The sequence below is a fragment of the Vigna unguiculata genome, chromosome 7 (assembly GCF_004118075.2).
Source record: "Vigna unguiculata cultivar IT97K-499-35 chromosome 7, ASM411807v1, whole genome shotgun sequence".
Taxonomy (NCBI): Eukaryota; Viridiplantae; Streptophyta; class Magnoliopsida; order Fabales; family Fabaceae; genus Vigna; species Vigna unguiculata.
Genome location: NC_040285.1, coordinates 33,324,535 through 33,347,185, shown reverse-complemented (window position 1 = coordinate 33,347,185; position 22,651 = coordinate 33,324,535). Strand labels below are relative to the sequence as shown.

The window sequence follows — 22,651 nt, the reverse complement described above, 5'->3', positions numbered from 1 at the left end:
GATAGCAGCGTGTAAGGAGACAAAAGGAAACAAAGTCTTGCTTCCCCCTCCTTCTTCCATGTCTTATCAGACACACTACATTGCGCGTTCATTTGTCAGACAATGTTCGTCAAAAGGCAGAATCGTCATGCTCATCAGTTTCCTCTCTGAATCTCCCTTCTTAATTCTCATTGCATTCATCCCTCCACGGACCTCCACCTTTTTTGTATGATAGCAAATTTTGTCAACAGTAAAAAAAGTGCTATTTTAGATTTCATTTCTGTTTTCTTTCACTACAGCACTGTTATTTCAAATTGTGTCTCTGCTGGTTTCTTTAGATTGTTCTGTAAGACTATCTGTCAATTTTCATGTAAGGATAATTTTCCCATGCTAATCTTAAACTTATCAAGAAGTTGGCATCTTAACATTTGTTCCTTCATGCTTAGACCATACAGTAACTGTATTGAACAATACTGATTTAAGAAAATGGATTCTTTCTGGAGCTAACACAAGGGATTACTTTCCCTTTCTTATACCTTCATTCTCTATCAGTGGAACTGCGATGATCACAGAAAGCTCGTCTTGATTTTCTGAATCGACAATCCTTACAGTAATATTTCCTCCTAAGTGTAGTTTAAAAGAAATATATATAGTTCTACCAAGGAATTTAACCTTGTCATTTCAGATTAGTATCACTTGGTCACTACCGAATTCACAATCTTTTGAATGACACAAGTATATGCATTCTTATATTTCCCATTTGCTACTACAAGCTTTCCTCTTGTATATTAACCGCAGGATAACCTAGAATTATTATCTAAGACAGACCCAACATACTTGAACTTATGTAGAAGTTTATGCAAACAAATCCATACGGCAGGACAAATGGTTTCTTAATGGGTCTTCAGAAAGGCCCAAACTTGGGAGTAAGACTCCAAAATTACAAATTATTGTTTCCATGTACACCTATTTGGCATGGTCAGCCATTCACATTGTTGACATATGTAGTAATGACAAGCACATCGACCATCAATTAGTATCGATGTAAAAAAAAAAACCCAATTAGTATTATTGTATATTTAAAAGAAGGAAAATGATAAATTATTGAACCGACACCAAACACATGAAATTACGCTAAAGAAAAAAGTTGACAACCACTAATTATCCATAATTTAAGTCAGTTGAATTAGCATTGCCAAAATCAGATACAAGAACTCCTTTGCCCATGAAGCCTATCTGTAGTAAGCAGCTGTGGTTTATTCACTTTATTGCTTTAGGGATTGTCAACTCAAAGGAGATTAAGATTTCATGTTAGTCACACTTGTCTTTCTTCATGAGTTAAGCTATGCCTATAAGAATAGAACCAGACTAACAACTTCTGCATATAAAGACAATTCGTTCACTCCCACAGTCTGCAGACTTTAATATGGTAATCATCGCGTTGAATCAGTTATGCAGCAACAAACTAAACAGCTAGAAGTGGAAGTGTGAAGTGAAGACTTAAGGCTTGAAAAATGTTTGGCTATTTATTAGTATTATGTAATGTACCAGTTGCTAACATAGTTAAAAAAAACTACATTAGAATGGTATAAAATATAAAATACCGACATGTTCTAACTTAGAAGCAGATTATCCAAATGTTCATCCCACAGCTAAAATAAGCAGAACAACAAGCATCAGCAGAGGATGGGAGAAGTGCAAACAACAGTAAGAGTTATTATCTTACTAAAATAAATTTATTGATTGTTACTTTCAGTTTCCTAATATCTAATAAGCATCTCAATAAACTAGTTTCCTCGCACTATCACAAAATCCAATAGTTGGTATAACAAAACGAACATCCCTTTAAATGAAAAGAACAACAATAATCGGTTCTCGCAAATAAGTGATGAAGAAGTCACAACCATCAAATACCAAAACCTCTTACTCATCCAATTGTGCAATTTCAGCCTTCAATTGTTCAATCTTGAGACCCATAGATCTCTGCAAAGCCCCTCTTTCTTTCTCCGGCAACTTGGCCAACAAGTTCTCGAACATGCCCAAAACCTCATTGACGGCGTCGCGTGCACACTCGGCTTCCTCGTCGAAATAAACGGTGTCTTTGGACTCCAACGCCATCTCTATCTCTTCCCTCGCCTCGGCAAACTTAAGGTTGATGGTGTCCACCTCCTTGGTGTGGTCCAACTCGCCCGACCCACCACTGAAACTCCTTGGATTGTGCCGCATCGCGTAGTGGGTGCTGGGGATTGAGGAAAAAGAGTGGAACTTCGAGGTGCACGCAAGGTGGGTCGATGAAGTGAGGGGGGAAATTGAGGATTGGCGAAAAGGGTGTCGGGTTCTGAAGAACGTGTAGAAGAGGGAAAACCTCCACCGGCCGTTCATTCTGCTTTTGGTTACAACAAAAGTTGAAGTTGCAGCTGCAGCGGCCGCAAAGAGACACACAGTGACTCTTAAATCTGGAAATTGAAGAATAAGCAACAGAGTGTGAAATGCAACTTCAATACGATTGATTGTGCCAGAGATCAAGGATCCTAGCTTCTTTACGGGATTAAATTAAATTAATTATCTTTATCAAAGTTCAGCCTTTGTTTTTTATTTTTTACTTTTTTTAGGGTTTGTTCAAATGATTTTAAGTTTTACTCTATTGAGTTACTTAGTGTTAATAAGGTTGTTTATTATATCATATATCAGATAAGTTTAATATGAATAAATTTGGTTCACTTTTTTCAGTTGGATTAAATTCAACTCAAACTAATTTAGCTTAATTTGAACTTTTCTTAATTCGAATAAAATAATAAAATAATAAAAATATAATTATAATTTCATTTACTTTATTATTACTTTGTATACACTATGAAACTAATTTTTAAATATATAATATTATATTAGTAGGAGATTATTTTAAAATATTATTAAGTTAATATATGAAATAATTATATTTATTAAAAATTAAATTAAAAAAATAACTGTTAAAATAATTTTATTAAAAACATGTAAAAATAGAGATTAATTTCTAAAAAATAGATAAATAATTATATCATAAAAAATAAATTAAAATAAATAATTGAAAAATCATAATATATGACTCAATCATGTAAGAATAAATTAAGTTAAATTTTATTTAATAAAAAGTGTAAAAGCTTAACTTAATTCAACTTAAATGTTTTTCTTTTTTATTTTTTTGATGTTAGTGGATTATTTTTTATGAACAGCACCAGGGTTTTTTCAATTAATATTACAATATTTAGATGTTATTTTCAATTGATGTTTTTCACTAATCTTGATGTTAATAGTTAGTGGTTTTTTCAATTAATAATGACAAAACTACCTTTTTTTTTTCTTTTACCATGTCAGTCAGCATTTTTTTATTCATGTCAATGAAATTGTTTTTTATTTGATGAAGTTAAAGTATATTCATACATTAGCGAACAGAAAATAGGCGCTGCATAAACAAAATCTACTTTGAGGCTAAGGTTTTTGTGAGAGAAAAAACATAATGGTCAAAATCCATTGGTTCGTTCATTCTTCAGAAACGCAGTGTAAACTGACAGCAACACTCACTTCTCGCATTGTTTTCCTCCATAGTAAACAAACTCAATTTGTGATATTTTATTTTGAAACTTTTTTTAAGGTGGAACAGTAATTTGAATTTTTTTAGCAGTTATAGAAAAAATTAATACTAAAAAATATTCGAATTTTGTTGTATAATTTTTTAAGAGGATTATGCGTAAATTTTAATAGAATAGATGACTAATTTGGTTTATATAAATAGATAAAAGCTATTTTTTTATGAAAGAGAAATAGACAATGTAAGATAATGATAGGCCTTTATGAATAACTCCACGCTTAATTTGAAGAAAACAAAAAGAAAATGTGAGAAAAGTAAAAAGAAAAGAAAAAGAAAAAGAAAGGAGAGATAGAACAAAATGAGGCTTAAGAATATAAAAGAGAGTAAGTTTAGAAAATACTTCATTTCTTTGCACGTTAGATTTTTTTTTTTATTTTTCATGAGTAAAAATTAAATCATATATATAATATGTAATGTGAAAGTGATTTATTGTAATTATTAGATTTTTTTTTGTTTATTTCTGTTTATCCATCACTTTGCATTTTTACATTTTCTTAAAATATTTCTGATTCACAAAAATACTAAAAATAAAAAATAAAATACAAATTAATATTATATTAACGTATATATTATAAATTATTTGCATATATTGTCTTAAGTCGTAACTGACAAGTGTATGAAAGTGTATGAGAGTTATATATAAAATAATGATAATGATACTTTAATTTATTATTTTTGATTTATTTTTAATCTATTATTTTAATTTTTATTAGTTCATTATATTATATAATTAAAAAAATGAAAATAAATAATGTAATAGTGATTAAAGTAATGAATTAAAAGTAAGTAAAAAAAATAAATTAAAATATCATTATTTATAAAATAATTTATTTTTGTAAAACAAGTAATATGAAGTAAAACAAGTTAATAAAAAATATATTAATTTTATTTTTTGTTTAACATGAAATTTATATGTTATTATTTTATTAATTTTGGTAACTTTGAATTTGTCAAATATTAGAGGAGCAGAAAATCATCTAAAAGTCGTAACTAATTGAAATAAATGGACAAAAAGACCTAATCATACTTAAACTACTAACAAGATGTCTAGAGCTAACTACCGTAAATATGATAAAGAAATGTTGTAATTTTAGTGATCGAAAATATTACTTATTACTAGTAATTAAATTTATTTTTTAAAATTAGTAATTTTAGTGACGAGAGTCTTAACCGACTAAAATAGTTACTTTTATTAGAAAAGTAATATATGATGATCAAAATTGAATGACTAAAATATTAATAATTGTTAATAATGAAATGAGTGATGAATTATTTTTTTCAAATTTGATAATTGATTTAGATTTAATGACAAAGTATTTAGATACTAAAGTCGGTTGATAATTCACACCGATTCGGCTGTTAAAATTGGTTCTTAAATTAATAATTAATTTCAATCACGATTTCTAATTCAATAATAAAATATTAAATTACTAAAATAATTATAAATTTTTGTCATAAATATTAATATACATATATATTATAATAGCATATCACTAAAAAAATTATTAATAATAATTAATTTAGAAATTATAAATAATTAATCATTATATATATTAAATAAATATTATGTTATAAATTAAGAGTTATTCATATTGAAATTAATATCTATTATTAATAAAAATTTATAATATAATTAGATATTAATTTTTTGGTAACTAATAATCATAAAAATTATTTATTTATTGAAAGATAGTTTTTTTAATGACTCGCTAACATGTAATTAGAAACAATTTTTTTAGTCACTTTTATTTTAGAGACTAATTTTTTGTCAATAAAAACAACAAATTAAAAACTAATTCTTTGGTTTCTAATTATCACATCACTAGAGACTTAAATTTTTAGTCAATATATTACGTAGATCTAGATTTTGTTTATGAAATAATTAATAATTAAAGTTTATATAGTTATAAACTATTTCTTTTATTGCATAGAAGAACCTGACGAATAGTAAGTGGAAAGAGAATCACGTGAGGAGAGATATATGAAACGGAGATTCGTACTTGCCACGCTTACTTTATTTTCCAAATTCTGCAAAAAGACCAAACTATTTCAGAGCTCTCAGGACTTGCCATTTGAGTCTTAGGGTTTGTCTACTTTCTCACATTTCTCTCAATTTTCTCTCCCATTTAACTTCAATACATCTCTTCGTAATGACAAATTACCTATTAATTGCTTTCAATTTCACATTGGCGCAACTTGGTGAAGGTACTGGAAGAAGATTCTGGGGGAAGGCGTTATTTGCGTTCGTGGTGATATTGTGAAGGTGAGTTTTTAAATCTCATTCTGTGTCATCGACTGAACCATTTCAAACTGTGTTTTGAAAACTGTTACTCCCATCTATCTCCGTTTTGTTCATTTCTGGACCCATAGCTTGAATATGAATTGTAATTTGTTTTGGATTATGTGCTGTTTAAGCCGATTTGAATTGATTAGTCTACTGATTTGCGTGGGGTGTGTGTTCGAGATGCTATGGTTGAAAATCGATAAACTGTTTGTGCGTTTTATGATTTTTGGGGTTTATTATTTTTTCTCTGATTTTTGTCTCCTTTGAAAATGAGCATTGTGACTGAATTTACAGAGGAACTATGATGTTTTAAATACTGTTGGGTTCTGGAATTGAATTGATGAAATTGTGTGATTTGTCTAAATAATTTGAATGATTGTTTGGAAATTGTTTACATGAGATTGTAGGTGTAATTGATATTTGGTTTAAGTGTGTTTGAAGTTATTCAATTGTTGCTAAGCTATTGATTCTGGGAATGGAGGATTTCATATACAGGAAGTTCTATTTAGCTTGATTTTGTGGCCTAAGAATTTATTTGCAGAAACTAAGTTTTTGAGAACTGAAGTTTTGCGGTTGTACTTTTATTTTACAATGGGCTGAACTCGTTTGCAGGATGAGTATATGTGAAGCTCGTATGCTAGTGCATTTAATATCCTGAGATTTTATAAATATTGATAAATTTCTTTGTATATGTGATTGAATGGTGCATGGGTGGGTCCCTTTTATTTTATATAATATAATTTTGAATGTAATGAAAAGGTTAAATTATACTTTTATTCTCCATTTTCGTAGCAAAATTTGAATTTGGTTCCTCAATTATTTTTTATCTCAATCTGGTCCCTATTTTGGGAAATTTGACCCAATCAAGTCTTTTTCGTTAGTGGTGGAGTGACGGTGTTAAATGGGGTGTCACGTGTCAGCTTCTGGATTTTTTGAATTTTTTTTTGAATTTTTTGATTATTTTTTGAATTTTTTTGAATTTTTATTAATTTTTTTAAAATCTTTTAAAAAATTAATATTTTGTCATGTGTCAAGCGGACATTGTGCTACCTGCCACGTGTTACTATTTGGGAGTTGTCATTTTCTCATTCTCAATTTGGTCCCTGTATTTTATTTTTTGTCTCAATTTAGTCCTAATTTTTGTAAAAATTGTGCAATTTTGTCCCTCTCCAAATTGAAACCAAATTTAATTTCTATATAAATATGCACAAATATTTCTATCAAAATTGATATTTCAAGTAAATATTTTTAACAAGATTAAGTTTATTTTAATTTATATTTTACGTTAAACTTTATTTAAAATTGTTTTAAAGTTGTTAATAGAAAATAATGTTGATAAAAAAATTCATAAATTATATTGATATTTTATTACATTATACTTTAATATTGTTTTTTATTTGAATTTATATTTTAAATAATTGCATATTTTTAAAATATGCAATTATTTAAAATATTTTTAAAATTCAATAATTTCTATACAAATATTTTAGTTAGTATAAAAATAACAATTATATAATTTAAAAATAACAATTATATATTTTAGTTAGTTAATTTATGTAACAATAAAAAACAAATAAATTTAAAATTTGAAAACAATTTTAAGTAAAATTTAATGTGAAACAAATTTAAAGAAACTTGGTTTTATTGAAAATATATAATAAAAATATCAATTTGAATAAAAATATTTGTATAACATTTTATAATTTTTGTTTCAATTTGGAGGAGGCGAAATTGCATAATTTTTACAAAAATTGGGACTAAATTGAGATAAAAGATAAATTACAGGGATCAAATTGAGAATAAGAAAATGACACCTTCCAAATAGTGCCACGTGGCACGATGTCAGCTTGACACATGGTAAAATTTTAATTTTTTTAAAAATTTTAAAAAATTAATAAAAAATTTAAAAAAAAATTCAAAAAATCCAGAAGCTGACACGTGGCACCTCATTTAACACCGTTATTCCACCACTAACGGAAAGAACTTAATTGAGTTAAATTTTCCAAAATAGGGACTAGATTGAGATAAAAATGAATTAAGGGACCAAATTAAAATTTTATTATGAAAATGGGGACTAAAAGTATAATTTAATCTAATGAAAATGATTGTAAGCTTAACACGTACATGATAAGTAACGTAATGTGGATGTTATGATGATGATCTACTTAGGGTTTTAATATTATATGATGCGGATCCCCTTTAAGTTTGTTATTTGGTTTATGATAGTTTTTTTATTTTTTTATGAATGTATGGCTTATCTTTGAGAATTTGATCAATCTGGTTTAATTTGATACATGGAAAGAATGGGCTTTAGCTGCAAACACTTGCCGGTACACTTTTGCTACCTTTTTCACTAAACGTGATGTAATAATGTCTATCTTAAAAGTATTTTAAGTTCAACGTTTCTTTTTTCCTTTCTCACATTTTAATTTCATGCTTTTACATTTTTGAAAAGGTTGGATACCTGTATGGTCGTCCGCATCTCTGGTATCCGACCTTGTTATCTAAGTGTATTTTTAAAGGTAAGTTTTTGGGATGTTTGTGTGGCCGTTTGTCATCTGACATCTGAGATAAAGGTTCGAGTATTTGTATGATTGTCTGCATTGTCTAGTATTTTACTCTTCTACCTCAATCTCTAAAGATTATTTTTTTTTTGGGATGTTTGTATGGTCGTCTGTCTGTCATCTGACATTCCCAATAAATGTAATTTGTTACTTTACTACTAACCCTAGCTCATCAAGGCTGTGTTCAGATTGATGGTTATTCCATTTCATTCCATTCCATTCCACCACTTTATTCCAACCTTCCATTTAACCCACCTTCAGTTGTTTAAACATAGCGTCAGAGTCCTTGGACTTAAAATAAGAAACTTAAATGCTTATGATACATAACAACAGGAGCCACCAAAATCAACAAAAATATCCATAAATCATAAAGATAATTTCAATTTTCTTTTATTCTACATTACCTGCATCAGTATGTTTTAACATCATTACTTTAATGATATCTTTCGGGTACCTTATGCAGGAGTTAGTTATCAATCATGGGTGAGTTTACGATTCAGATTAGCAATGACCTTGTCAATCAGCTTGTTGATGATGGCATGCCAAAGAAAAAAACTAGAAAGAGCAGACGAAAGATAGCAAGAGACACTGAAAAGTCTCAATCTAATGAAACTAGAAAGCCAGAGAGTGCAGTTATTCCAGGGTGGCCAGTGCAGCCCCCTTTGCATCTACCTGGAACGTTTCCTGCTCAACCTCTACAGTCAGAGTTAGAGAGTATTCAGTCTACGCTTCAGGAAAGTGAGAAGGTTTTGGAAAGATTGCAGAAGCAAGAGGAGACTATGTTGCAGGAAGTAACCCAGAAGGCAAAGGATCTTCATGATAAAGAGTATAAGCTTCCAAACCCAAAGCCTGGGCCATGCACGGCCGAGAGATTTGCGACCTTATCATGTTACAAGGAACATTTCAAGGATCCTTTGAAGTGTGCTAGTCTTGTTACCAGTTTTGCTGATTGCCTACGTAGGTTTGGCCGTTTAGGTGACAAGTGAGTTACACTGAATACTGCTTTAAAAGGAATTTCGTCTGACAAATGCAAATAAACTAGTGAACTACATACTGACTCATAAATATTCATTGTGCTGCTTCCAATTTTGTTTAATCTCTCATTCCCAACATTAAACCATGTTTCCGAGATCTGAATAAGTGATGTATTCCTCATTTAGAATCTGAACATTTTGTCATTGTTTGCATTTTATCAAGGGAGTATTTTCGTGTTGGTCAATTACAAGTGTTAATAACTCTAAAAAATAGAGACGGTGCAGGTTTTATCAATTTTGATTATTATTTTGGTACAACTTTTACAACCCAAGACAACATTAATTTTTTTTTTTAAAACTAAAAAAGAAAAATACAGACTAACAATAGACACGTCTTTAACTTAATTAGTATAATCCTAAAATAAATGACTTAATTGTTACACATGTTTGAAAATAAGGAAGTTGTGTATTATTTTTTTTTACATTTTTTAAAACTTATTAATAAATATTTTTTGTTATACAATAGAATATATCTATGTATCATGAATTTAATTATAAAGTTACAACAACCAATTCTCATTATTTAGGTGATTTGAAAAAAAAAATTAAACAATATAAACAAATCAGTGGACCCCAAGTTTTTAAAATTTAGCAATTTTATTTTTCATCAAATGGTATGTATTTTTTATGGGTGGAAAGAGAATCACTTGAGGAGAGATTTCTTTCTTGCCACGCTTACTTTATTTTCCAAATTCTGCGAAAAGACCAAACTATTTCAGAGCTTTCCGGGCTTGCCATTTGAGTCTTAGCCTATGTTCGTATGAGAAGATACTACTGTAGAGAGGGGTTTGGTGAAATGGATTTGAGGTTTAATTCATGTTTTTATTTGTTGATTTGTAGAAAGAGTTGATTTGAAGGATAAAATAAATTTATTATCTTCTTGAAGGTCTGCTGATTTTAGTGGATGATGAAGGCTTTTATCATTATATCCTACTCACGTGTACTTATATAACTTTTGTATTTCATCTTTTTTTTCTTTTTCTGTGATGAAATGGATGCAAAGCAAATAGTAAGATGCATTAGATAATTATTATAATAAATAATGATAATAATAAATAATTATAATGATACTAATAATATTCAATAATAATAATATATTAATTTTAGTTTTATACTTTTACTTTATTAAAATTATTTTTTATCTAACGATCAAATGACTCACAAAATTCTCTCAAATTTCATCATAAAATTCACTCAGATTCACTCTTAAATCCTATCAAAGAAACACAACAAATTATCCTATCAAATTCATCTAATTCCATCCTCTTCCTCAAATCTATCTAGGCAAGTGAGAAGAGCCTTAGGGTTTGTCACCTTTCTCACATTTCTCTCCGTTTTCTCTCCCATTTAACTTAAATACAATTCTTAATAACAAATTACCTATTCATTGCTTTCAATTTCACATTGGCGCAACTCGGTGAAGGTACTGGAAAAAGATTCTGGGGGAAGGCGTTATTTGCGGTCGTGGTGATATTGTGAAGGTGAGTTTCTAAATCTCATTCTGTGTCATCGACTGAACCATTTCAAACTGTGTCTTGAAGAGTGTCGTTTTTGCTCTGTTTACTATTGTTCCAGGTATTTTGCTCTGTTTACTAGCGTTCCTTTATATATATATATATATATATATATATATACCTATTATGCGAAGCTATTAAGACGTCTAGCAGATGTGAGACACAAACAAACATACTTTTTAAGTAAACTTAAATGCTAGATGTATTAGCATTAACATGACTTAGGGTAGCCAGATAATGAATCATTTAATTTGTTGATATGAATATTTTAAATTTGTAATGAATAATTTAAATTATAGTAAAAAGTCAATTTTAATTATTGATAATTTATTTTAAAGTTATTGAAATTAAATTTAGAAATAAATATAAAATGTGAAAGATTAAGTAGATAAAGGAAGTAGAAAATATCTGAAAACAAATTATCATTGTTTAGAGACCAATATGGTGACCATCTTTTATCTTTATATTTTGGTTACTACATCGGTTTCTATATAATAGGGTAATATGATCATTAAATTGGTTTCTAGATAACATGGTTACTAAATTGGTTTCTATATAAAATGGTTACTAAATTGATTTCTATATATTTGATTGCTAAATTGGTTTCAATATAATTGGTTGTTAAATTAGTTTCTATGCAATTAGTTGCAAAATTAGTTTCTATATATTTTATCACAAAATTGGTCTCTAAATTAGAAGCTAAATTGGTATCTAATATTAGCTATATCAAAGTTTTAGCTACTTATGACTATTAGACTCTAAATTGGTCACTAATTTAGTGACTAATTTTATCATTTTAGAGGTTAATAATTTGGTTTTAGAAACCAAATTTCCTCGTAGTGCATGAATCCCTTTCCTTCAATTCCATGCAGTTCTTATCAGACAAATTTGATATGAAAAAAAAAGTTCTAGGAATAGGTATACTCGAAGAACATATAGAAACAGAGAGCCCTAGAGAAGAAAGAATTCCAAAACTGTATTACAGAAGAAAAGTAACAAACAACACAAGTTTCAGTGAGATCTGGTTAGAACAACACTATGTCTGTGATCTCCAAAACTACAGAAAACTACATAAATGTTATAGGTAAAGTTTATGCGCAGTTGACTTCTACTGTTGTGATTTAGTTATTGTTGCGTATTTTATTTATTTGAATAGAACAAATTTAAGATTTATAAGTTGGACACTCTAATAGTAATTAGTAATGAAATTCATGTTTTTCATTCTTAATTTGTTTGAGTTAATTTGAAAAGAACTAAAAATTTTATCAGCAGATTTATTTTTTGTTATTCAGAATGTTTAGAAGAGTCTCATAAATAGTGGAGCTATTTGAAACTTTGGTAACCATAAATACTTGCAGTTGGGAAGAGAAAAGCTGAATGCGATGCTTTATTTCTAATGTAATAACATTCTTATCACAAACGACATGGCACAATACGGAAATGCCGCATAAATGAAAACCAATCATACATGGCCAGGCCAATTAATCTATGAACAAATAAATTAAAAGTGTACTATATTTTTCACTTTCACTTGTCATTCACATTTCAAATCTCTCTTGTTCTGATCTGTGAGGCATTTGAACACAATAAGATTGGAACGTGCAAGACGACCATCAAACAGATAGAATCAATCGGGTCTGAATCACGAGTATAGAAGTGCAGAGATGACACCTTCAGACTTTTATTCAAAAAACTTAAATAGGAAGATAGATCACTTGGCTTCAAATGGAGATTGTCTTTATTCCTCAATGAAAGCAAGAATCTGTTAGAAATTAAACAGTAACTTTTATTACAAAAATTTATGGATGTAGCGTGTAATGTGTGTGTGTGTGTGTTTTTTTTTTTTTTCTGAAAGGAATAAAGGATCGTAAACTTACATGATTTATCATGAGTGATCCTTCCATTCGCAGCTTAATTGTAGATAGGTGGAGGCGATTTTACTGGTGGAGGAGGACTTTGATAGTAATAAGGAGGGGGTGGTGATGGGGATGGTGGGGGAGGGGATTTGTAATAGTAAGGAGGTGGCGGTGATGGAGATGGTGGTGGGGGTGATTTATAGTAATAGGGAGGTGGTGGAGATGGAGAGGGAGGTGGAGGGGATTTGTAGTAGTATGGAGGTGGTGGTGATGGAGATGGTGGTGGTGGGGATTTGTAGTAATATGGAGGTGGTGGTGAAGGAGATGGTGGTGGAGGTGATTTATAGTAATATGGAGGTGGTGGTGAGGGGGATGGTGGTGGTGGGGATTTGTAATAGTAAGGAGGTGGCGGTGATGGAGATGGTGGTGGGGGTGATTTATAGTAATAGGGAGGTGGTGGCGATGGAGAGGGAGGTGGAGGGGATGTGTAGTAGTATGGAGGTGGTGGTGGTGGGGATTTGTAGTAGTATGGAGGTGGCGATGATGGGGATGGTGGTGGAGGAGATTTGTAATAGTAAGGAGGTGGCGGTGATGGAGATGGTGGTGGAGGTGATTTATAGTAATATGGAGGTGGTGGTGAAGGAGATGGTGGTGGTGGGGATTTGTAGTAGTATGGAGGTGGTGGTGATGGGGATGGTGGTGGAGGAGATTTGTAATAGTAAGGAGGTGGCGGTGATGGAGATGGTGGTGGAGGTGATTTATAGTAATAGGGAGGTGGTGGAGATGGAGATGGTGGTGGAGGGGACTTGTAGTAGTATGGAGGTGGTGGTGATGGGGATGGTGGTGGAGGGGATTTGTAATAATAAGGAGATGGGGGTGATGGAGATGGTGGTGGAGGTGATTTGTAATAGTATGGAGGAGGAGGGGATGGTGAAGGTGGGGGTGGTGATTTATAGTAGTATGAAGGTGTAGGTTTTGGTGATGGTGATGGTGGAGGTGGAGAGTTGTATTTGTAAACGGGAGTTGGAGGAGGAGGTGACTTATAGTAGTAAGGAGTGGGTGAAGGCTTTTCACATTCTTTAAAGTACTTCTTTGGAGCATAAGCAAATGACTTAGCCTTAAGCACCACTTCATACTTGTCCTTAGATTTCACCTTCAACTTGGTGTCTTCGTTGAATTTAGTGGGTATGTTGAAGGGGGAGTGTTTAGGTGGAGCATAAAGCTTGGCCTGGCACACTGTGGCTCCATACTTCACATAGTCAAAATCCTTAACTGTGATACTGTATTTTCCATTGCTCTTAGTTTCACCATAGGCCTTGATCACTTTCCACCCTGCCTTGCATTCCACCTCCACAACAGCACCTACATGCCCCCAAAACGATTCATTAGGACACATAAATGCACTTCTACATGTTAATAAGTTAAACTATTCTTATACGAAAGCACACTATATTGCTCAACATTATGGTTGTTACCTTTCTCTCAACTGTTCTCTTTATCTATTAATTATATATAGGTTTTATCTTCTTCTAATCAAATTATATTATTCCTTATTTTCTTCTTTTTATGCATACAATTTTGGAGATGACACATAAAATAAGAATTTCAATTAAAATCTTTATTTATTTTAAATTTTTTAATAAATTATCTACCACTATTAGCTTTTTATTTTTAAAACATTTAAGATTTTAAATGAGATAAAATAGGATTGAAAAGATAATAATTGACATATAAATGGATAAACTTTTTAAGGTATTAGATATGTAATAATCAATATTCTCTTTTAAGTTTAAAATGACAAAAGAAATGTGCTAGTAAGATGTTGATATATAAAAAAATTTCTTGATTAGTCATTTTTTAACCATAATAAAATTGTATATCTGAACAAAAAGGTAATGAGATGAATATGATGTACCTTTGAGGTGTTTCTTGTTATGGGACTTCTCGGGATGGTTCCAGTCATAGCACTTGTAGCTGTAAACTTTACCTACTACCTTAACGATCAATCCGTGGTTGTAATGATGCGGGTACGGGTGTGGGTGATATACAACTGGTGGAGGAGGAGAGCTATAATAGTATGGAGGTGGTGGAGAACTGTAGTAGTAAGGTTTGGGTGAAGGTGGAGGAGGAGATTTGTAGTAGTAAGGGGGATGGGGTATTGGAGATGGAGGAGGAGGAGATTTGTAATAGTATGGTGGTGGGGGAGGTGACTTGTAGTAATAAGGAGTTGGGGATGGTGGTGGAGGAGATTTGTAGTAGTAAGGTGGTGGAGGAGGTGAGTTGTAGTAGTAAGGTGTTGGAGATGGTGGTGGAGGAGATTTGTAGTAATATGGAGTTGGAGATGGAGACTTTTCTGGTGGAGGTGGAGACTTGTAATAGTAGGGTGGTGGGGGAGATGGTGAAGGTGGTGGTGGGGAGTTGTAATAGTAAGGAGGTGGAGGTGAAGGTGAGGGTGGTGGAGGAGACTTGTAATAGTATGGAGGAGGTGGGGAGGGAGAGGGTGGTGGAGGGGACTTATAGTAGTATGGAGGAGGTGGTGAGGGAGAGGGAGGTGGAGGGGACTTGTAGTAGTATGGAGGAGGTGGGGAAGGAGAGGGAGGTGGAGGGGACTTGTAGTAGTATGGAGGAGGTGGGGAAGGAGAGGGTGGTGGAGGGGACTTGTAGTAGTATGGAGGAGGTGGTGAGGGAGAAGGTGGTGGAGGAGACTTGTAATAGTATGGAGGAGGTGGGGAGGGAGAAGGTGGTGGAGGAGACTTATAATAGTATGGAGGAGGTGGTGAGGGAGAGGGTGGAGGAGGGGACTTATAGTAGTAAGGAGGAGGTGGTGAGGGAGAGGGTGGTGGAGGAGATTTGTAATAGTATGGAGGAGGAGGCGACGGAGAGGGCGGTGGAGGAGATTTGTAATAGTATGGAGGAGGAGGTGATGGAGAGGGCGGTGGAGGAGACTTGTAATAGTAAGGAGGTGGTGGTGATGGGGAAGGAGGGGGTGGTGACTTATACTCATAAGGAGGTGGTGGTGATGGTGATGGAGGAGGTGGTGACTTGTACTCATAAGGAGGAGGAGGTGATGGTGAAGGTGGAGGTGGTGACTTGTATTCATAGGAAGGGTAAACATCAGCATTGACAGAAACCACAGTAGTAGAAATGAAAGCTATGGCCAATGCCATGATCATTTGTGGCCAAAGACGACCCCTTTTGGGGTCGTTGCCCCTAGCAGTCATGTGTAGAAGAAAAAAGCTCTCCACCTCTGCCCAATGCTGCTGAGATCCTCAATGATAGATATTGTTGTTGGAAGTGCAGAGAGGAGAGGGAAGAGGTTTGGTGTTATTGAGTGTTGAGAAAAGCTGCATGCATGAAATATTTATAGTGCGAGTGAGTCATTAAAGGGTAGCTGTCATGAGAGACTTCAAATTATTCAATTGGTTTCATTTTGATTTTGATTCTTTAAATTAAGAGAGTCCCTAGCTGGCCTTGTGAAATTTAGAAAGCACTCTTTTTGTAAACTCTTTCTTATGTGTTTTTCTCCACATGCCCAGAATCGGACTCCATTCAAATCCCCAACAACTAATTAACATATAAATCACCATTCCTTCCTACTTTCCCTTCTCTCAGTTGCCTATCTTGACCAAAGGTAACTCCAAAAAATGGTGTATATCCATAATTATTCATTTGGACGAATATGACAAACACGGAGAATGAGAATGAGAAAAGAACAATTTGATCAACAGGTTTGTTTCACCTCACTACATTCTTTCTCTTTCTTCAATATTTTTATCATCAGCCATGTGGTTCATCAATAATGATGAGTTTAACATGTGATGTTGTCAAACCGGCATGAAGTTCAAGTTGCCGCGTAATTTTTTGCGCGAGAAACGTAGTTGGCAACTATGCATTCGCCAATTATAGATAAAATTAATCTTTATTGGTTGAAGCAATTGATCAAAGTCAGCTTCTAAAACATTTTTTTTTACATCAATTATCAATGATTGTAACATAAATGAATGAAACGTGGACACTATTGTTCCCTTATGAAATTGCATTGGGCCCTTTTTGATAATACAATATAATTCAACAACTAAGCATTTGCCAACTAAATTAGCTCTAGTCTGTAGCTGAGGAAGCACTTTTATTCCTCTATGGTAGCTAGTTAATTAGCTGTGTTTATAGACGTTATTGTGGAATAACACTAAATTTGTAATAGCCACCCACATTCTTATTCCTTCCCGTAATTGTTTATAATGCCGTGTGTTAGATTGAGGTGTAAATAGAACATCAAATTGGTGATGGTTGCTGGATTAAGGGAATAAAAATGACTTTGACTTGATTATAAAAATTTTAAGGTAAATTGGATATTGAAAGCCAGAAAGAGAGAAGGTTTGTTTGGAAGAAAATGATTAATCAGATAGAGAAAACACAACTATGTAAATCCCTTTCTATGCTTATAATGTAGTAATGATTGGAGTAGTAAAAAAAACAAAACTGAAAATCAAAGAAAACCTTTCCTTTAAGAGCATCTAATTGAATTAAAGTTGTTTAGAGCTAGAGTCATCACCAACAACTTTTGTTTCTAAGGTTTAGGTAGGGAACAGGTTGTTACAATTCTTCAGAATGAAGTTATCTTCATATAATTAATTTCAGGTTGTTACAAATTTTTCCCTTTTCATTTTGTTCTTTTCCCAGATATGGGATCAGAAATTCAGACTTTGCTTTCATGCTTTTTAATTAGAGAAAAATGGTTTATGTATAATGCCAAATTCGTTGGTATTACAAATTATTTTCGTACATTTGCATATTTGGTCAATCTTGTAAACTTCTCTCTTATTCTGATATGTTAGATTTAAAACTGAGAAGGTGAAGTAAAATTTGGGTTTTTCAGAAGAGACATTGACTTAATGGTGTGAAGGAGCATTAGAATATTAAAACAAAATACTTAATAATTGTTTTGTTTGGTCTTTCAATAATTAAGCAGGGAAATCTGGGCCATTATATATATGCATGTGCAACACGAAACTTAAGGGTGATTATCTGTAGCAGGATTGATGAGACCATTAAACTTTTATGAGTCTACGCTACAATAACAACATAGATAAAGCAGTGCAAAACCAATATTTCATTCCCTGTATATATTAATTGTGTTGTTTCTGAAATCACATATGGGGATTATAGTTGTTTATATTAATCTCTTAATTGCTAAATATGACATTCAATGTTTATTTTGACAAGTTTATCTGTTAAATTTATTTTTTTATTTTTACTCTGTATAGAATTGTTAGATTTTAGGTTTAATAGCTGTTTTTGATTCCAATTATATTCGAAATAATTCAATCTTGTTGTTTTAATATAATATTATTTTTTGTTAAAAAAATTAATAGGATATCTTTTATTAAATTGGAGTTCACACTGTTTACAGAGTGATGTATTGACATTATAGTGTCACCTTATTATTCTTTAAACGGTACCAATTTAACATAACTTGTCATTACACTGCTTATCTATTGCTTGTGTTTTTATATCTATGAATTTAATTAAATTATACTAAAATATTAAATGCTATTTTTATTGTCATCAAATTATAAATTATTATACGCAGTAATCTTATTTATTTTTACCAACATTTTGAATATCATGCATAAGAGGCTTTCTAATCACGTGAAAGTATACATAGTTTTCCAGATTATAAAAATTAAACTTTATTACTATTACCTTGCTATCTCAAAATTAAACCCATATAGTCTGAATAGTTTAAACCCGCATCGTACAAAAAAATATCAAAATTCACTATGCCCAACAACAGAAAACTAGTCCAAAGGTTATGCCTAGGCTCAATCTGTAATTGACGCTCCCAATTACTTTTATAGAAATATTCATTGACAGAAACACAATTTCATTGTAGAATAACTGTAACAATCCCATCGTTAATATGGTAAAATAAATAATATAAGAACAAATAATTTATATAATCTCCTCAAAATCATTTCCATGCACAAACCTCTGTTATATAAGCACTAACAAAAAATATGTAATTACCGATGAGATTTTGACGATAGAAATAAATTCGTCGATAAAATCAAATTTAATTATAAAAAAAGAAATTGTTGGTAATGGATTTGTCAATAAAATTCGTTGGTTACGTATTCTTCGTTGTTAATTGTATAGAGGGATCATCTATTGGTAAGCTCATTCCATGTATTGATCTATCTCCTTTTTCAGCCCAATACCAAAGACTTCAACCGGTTTTTCTGTACTTAGTACTTCAAATTACTAATTTCACTCCCCTTAAACTAAAATATGATTAATAAAGTCCACTCAAATCTAAAAGAAGCTTACTTTCATCACATCCATATACCTTAAATTAATTAAAATTTAATTATCATTTTTTTTTAATTATTTATAGAAGACAGAGAACCGATATCCTCTTACAACAGAAATAATTATATTAACCACAATGCAATCCTTCCAATACACAGCTTTTTTACAGCCCTAGTACAATCTTGAAGATAGGAAAAACTGTCAAAACAATTAAAAGATAGAACAATGTATTGGCAATAGTCATAAAGTACTTGATTTTATCTACGTATTGGCAATCATTTCCTTCCATTTACTATTCCCGTGAGGCACCATTATACAACCCTATACTAACGTGAAATTTGGAATATATTCCAAATAAGTAAACATCTTACCTGTATCTTTATCTAAGAGTCACTTCACGCATTTAAATAGAAAAAGTAAAAAGAAAAAACTTTATCATTAAAAAGAATAAACGACAATGCTAGTTTTCAAAAGTACACTGTCAGGTTTCTCTTATAAATAAGATAATGGTGTGAACGACTCTGTAAAGCTCCGAAACTCTTAAGGTTCCATTTGCTACAAGTGCTCACTAAGAGATATAAGATCACTCGTAAAGTTCAGGCTTCAAAACACCAATGTAAGGCAAATTTCTATACTGTTCGGCAAAATCCATTCCATAACCAACAACAAAACAGTCTGGGCACTGCATACAACACAAATGTAGACAGAATCAGTACTTCCAACTCATTCTGCTACGTAGTTAGACCATAGCACTTCATGTCAGTACCATAAATATAGTCCCCATAGCTGCTTAGAGCATATATCCAGACCCGTGCTAAAATTATCTAGGGATTAAAGAATCAGCTACAGCAAAAAAATTGAAAACAAAATTTATTTTCCACCCCAAAGGTTAATTGGCCATTGATCCTAGATGAAGGTAAACCAAGGTAAACAAATAATTCTAAGAGATGAGATAAATTTGGTTGACTTTACATTTTTATACTTTGATAAGTTTATCAGAGCCAGTCTCAATAGAAGTTAAGAACATTGTGTTTAAGTTCAACAACTATATAAGAAGCTCATTAGCATGTATTGGTGTGCGTAAAAAATCCATACTTTGTAAAAACCCAAAACATGCATCATACCTCAAATCCACGGTAGAATTTTCCTTCGCCCACGAGCTGAACATTTACTTTTCTCCTTGCAGGTTTATCAAGGAAAGTGCACACAGAAACAGAGGATGCTCCTTTTGATTTCAAGTGCTTAATGACTCTAGATAAGGTATGACCAGTATCTACAATATCTTCAACCTAATTATCAATCCAATCTTAATGATTAAAACATGTATAACAAGTTCGAGTAGTTTCTCCACAGTCTCTTTCTTTGATAATCAAATAAAAATTAAAAAAATAAAAGTTAAAATTACAACTAATTTGTAAAAAAAATGTTGCATAGCTTCTTTGATTCTCCATTTAAGCTCGTCCAATACAATCATGTATAATATAAAACATACCATAGGGCTATCAAAAAAGCGAACAAGAAATCAAGAAATAAGTATATCGGAAATTGAAAGGACAGATGCAACTGAAAAGAAGAGTGAACGAACTAATTACTTTCGTTTGCAAATACAACGTATTAGTTTTATTCCAGCAATTTGAAAACAGTGTCGCGTTTGCAAAACAGTGGCATTGGGTGTTGAGCGGAGGAAAAGAGGAATACCAAGATGACGTGACGAGCGTTGATGTCGACCTTCAAATCGAGGGAAATGGTGGGTGCACCATTGGACTCTGTTCCTGAGCCGTAGGATTCAGCTCGGACGAAATCAACGGGTACTGAGAACTCGATTTTGCGAACAAGATCTGCCACGAAGAGGAAGGCACCGGTGGCCACACCGACGACTATGGGCGCTAGAGAACAACCTGCAAAGTCGGCGGAGACTTCGGCGGCGAGCTCCGAGACACGGCGAGAAATTTGGTCCTCGCTCCACAGAATAGTCTTGATGTGGGAATGCATGGTCGTGTTCATTAGAAAGGGTTTATGGGATGCTTTGCAACTACTACTAGGGTTTTTAAGATTCTCTACCGTTTCCTCGTTCTATTTGGAGAAAGTTAGATATTTTTTTAAACATTCTTTTCTATTATTTATTAGATCTGATTAAAATAATCAGCAACCCATAATAAAAAAGGAAAATGATATTCTACCGAAGTCCTTTTTGGTTTCACCTCAAAAGATAAAGGATAATGATATTCCAACAAAATTTTTTGACAAAGTTTTGACACAGCTTACGTGGTAGCAGTTTTTTTAATTTTTAATAATTGAAAATCTTTGTTCGCACGTGCAGCTGAGAGGGAAAGAAAAATGAGATTAAATATCCTTTAGAGAGAGAAAGAGAAGAGAAAAAAGGGGGGAGGTCCGTTCCGCAGTCAGTGAGAAGTGAAGAGAGAGAAAGTGGAAATACCAACTTGCGGCCGGAGTTAGAAAGTGAAGAGATAAAAGGGGGAAAGTGAGGCCTGGGTGGTTTCGAACTGAGAAAGTCAAGACAGAGAAGGGGGAAAGTGAGATTCCGGCAACCATTTGGGTTGGTGGTGGTGGTGGGTCGTTATCAAGCAATGCGAGAGTGAGAAGAAGTGGTCGACGACAAGGAATTCGTCAGCCCAAGCGTACAATCGACCCTTTGGCAATTGTATGTCAGGTTACAACAGCAGGTTGAAATGTTTTTTAGTTATTGCAGTGCAAATAGGAAAAGGTAGCACTAGTCCCCCACATAGTACTGGCTTAGTCCCCAGTTAATGTATGCAGCATATGTGTGACAGAATTCAATATTGTAGACGTATTTAACAACTTTTAATTCATTGTACAATACTGATTAATTTCAACTCCACTCCACAAGTAGTTACACCTAACTCCCCACTTACCATCAGAGGTTTGAATGTTGCTTGTACTAAGTCTACATCCAAACAAATTACTTCATTTGGAATGGATAATACACGGGAAAATTTGTTGGGAAAAATGAAACACAAATCATGTGTTTACACATTTTAGTAATTGTGTTAACGTTTTCTGCAGTTTTGTTAAAAAAGTTTGCCATTACTCCCCACATATGTATGCATAAGTGCCCATATATGCGTGAAATGTTTTTTAGCGGTTTATGTAGTTGACAATGCACAAAATTAAACGAATGCAATGTTAATTACTGTACTGGACTTGGTGATTGACTTCATTGTTCACTTACATGATGGCCATTGGTCGACTCAGGCGATTAAAGAATAGTTTTGATTCAACGTGGAAGCACTATTGAAATAGTCGAACTGTACTCCCCACATACGGGTGAATAACTCCCCTTTTTAGTTCGATGATGACAAATATTTATTTTCTTAAAGCATGAAATATGAATGAGGTATTTAAATAAAATTATTTGAAAATGGCTAACGCTTGAGTCACGCCAAGGGATTTATTTGTAAACGAATGAAATAGGAATAAGGCTTGACGACATTTTACTTGGGT

The 22,651-nt window shown here is 32.4% G+C and overlaps 4 protein-coding genes and 1 long non-coding RNA gene across 12 annotated transcripts; 2 read left to right on the top strand and 3 right to left on the bottom strand.

Moving 5' to 3' along the window:
* Window positions 1-1,673: 1,673 nt before the first annotated feature.
* On the bottom strand, window positions 1,674-2,531 carry LOC114190493. The gene has a single exon (XM_028079401.1). It carries the CDS (start codon window positions 2,359-2,361, stop codon window positions 1,903-1,905), a length of 459 nt encoding a protein of 152 aa, XP_027935202.1. The 5' UTR covers window positions 2,362-2,531; the 3' UTR covers window positions 1,674-1,902.
* Window positions 2,532-5,564: 3,033 nt separating this feature from the next.
* Window positions 5,565-9,674, top strand: LOC114189892. 4 transcript variants are annotated; one of them, XM_028078614.1, is made up of 5 exons: window positions 5,571-5,691; window positions 5,813-5,870; window positions 8,206-8,221; window positions 8,347-8,413; window positions 8,919-9,674. In XM_028078614.1, exon 5 carries the CDS (start codon window positions 8,935-8,937, stop codon window positions 9,439-9,441), a length of 507 nt encoding a protein of 168 aa, XP_027934415.1. In that variant the 5' UTR covers window positions 5,571-5,691; window positions 5,813-5,870; window positions 8,206-8,221; window positions 8,347-8,413; window positions 8,919-8,934; the 3' UTR covers window positions 9,442-9,674. The 4 variants fall into 4 exon arrangements, with proteins under 4 accessions (XP_027934414.1, XP_027934415.1, XP_027934416.1 ...); XM_028078615.1 differs by lacking the exon at window positions 8,206-8,221; XM_028078616.1 differs by lacking the exon at window positions 5,571-5,691 and having other exon boundaries at window positions 5,698-5,870.
* A 991-nt stretch (window positions 9,675-10,665) lies between these two features.
* Window positions 10,666-21,001, top strand: LOC114189974. 2 transcript variants are annotated; one of them, XR_003605753.1, is made up of 5 exons: window positions 10,666-10,794; window positions 10,913-10,970; window positions 17,200-17,280; window positions 20,355-20,428; window positions 20,831-21,001. It is a non-coding gene; the product is annotated as an uncharacterized LOC114189974 (long non-coding RNA). The 2 variants fall into 2 exon arrangements; XR_003605752.1 differs by lacking the exons at window positions 20,355-20,428; window positions 20,831-21,001 and adding an exon at window positions 17,829-18,113.
* On the bottom strand, window positions 12,362-16,095 carry LOC114189971 (extensin-2-like). 3 transcript variants are annotated; one of them, XM_028078703.1, is made up of 3 exons: window positions 14,775-16,095; window positions 12,881-14,221; window positions 12,362-12,786 (listed from the first exon to the last, which is right to left on the bottom strand). In XM_028078703.1, exons 1-2 carry the CDS (start codon window positions 16,078-16,080, stop codon window positions 12,915-12,917), a joined length of 2,613 nt encoding a protein of 870 aa, XP_027934504.1. In that variant the 5' UTR covers window positions 16,081-16,095; the 3' UTR covers window positions 12,362-12,786; window positions 12,881-12,914. The 3 variants fall into 3 exon arrangements, with proteins under 3 accessions (XP_027934504.1, XP_027934503.1, XP_027934505.1); XM_028078702.1 differs by having other exon boundaries at window positions 12,362-12,765; XM_028078704.1 differs by having other exon boundaries at window positions 12,362-12,739.
* LOC114189973 (hypoxanthine-guanine phosphoribosyltransferase) lies at window positions 19,571-21,257 on the bottom strand. Of its 2 annotated transcripts, none has more exons than XM_028078705.1 (3): window positions 20,867-21,255; window positions 20,293-20,457; window positions 19,571-19,850 (listed from the first exon to the last, which is right to left on the bottom strand). In XM_028078705.1, exons 1-3 carry the CDS (start codon window positions 21,170-21,172, stop codon window positions 19,752-19,754), a joined length of 570 nt encoding a protein of 189 aa, XP_027934506.1. In that variant the 5' UTR covers window positions 21,173-21,255; the 3' UTR covers window positions 19,571-19,751. The 2 variants fall into 2 exon arrangements, with proteins under 2 accessions (XP_027934506.1, XP_027934507.1); XM_028078706.1 differs by lacking the exon at window positions 19,571-19,850 and adding an exon at window positions 19,872-20,011 and having other exon boundaries at window positions 20,867-21,257.
* Window positions 21,258-22,651: the final 1,394 nt, after the last annotated feature.

Excerpts from the sequence above, each read along its gene's own strand:
- LOC114190493 (XM_028079401.1), bottom strand. The coding sequence starts at position 2,361 with ATGAACGGCCGGTGGAGGTTTTCCCTCTTCTACACGTTCTTCAGAACC.
- LOC114189971 (XM_028078703.1), bottom strand. The coding sequence starts at position 16,080 with ATGACTGCTAGGGGCAACGACCCCAAAAGGGGTCGTCTTTGGCCACAA. Across the intron at positions 14,222-14,774 it reads TAACAAGAAACACCTCAAAG|GTGCTGTTGTGGAGGTGGAA; the intron begins GTACATCATATT and ends GGGGGCATGTAG.
- LOC114189892 (XM_028078613.1), top strand. The coding sequence starts at position 8,935 with ATGGGTGAGTTTACGATTCAGATTAGCAATGACCTTGTCAATCAGCTT.
- LOC114189973 (XM_028078705.1), bottom strand. The coding sequence starts at position 21,172 with ATGAACACGACCATGCATTCCCACATCAAGACTATTCTGTGGAGCGAG. Across the intron at positions 20,458-20,866 it reads ACGCTCGTCACGTCATCTTG|GTTGAAGATATTGTAGATAC; the intron begins GTATTCCTCTTT and ends ATTGATAATTAG. Across the intron at positions 19,851-20,292 it reads AATTCTACCGTGGATTTGAG|TGCCCAGACTGTTTTGTTGT; the intron begins GTATGATGCATG and ends TGTTGTATGCAG.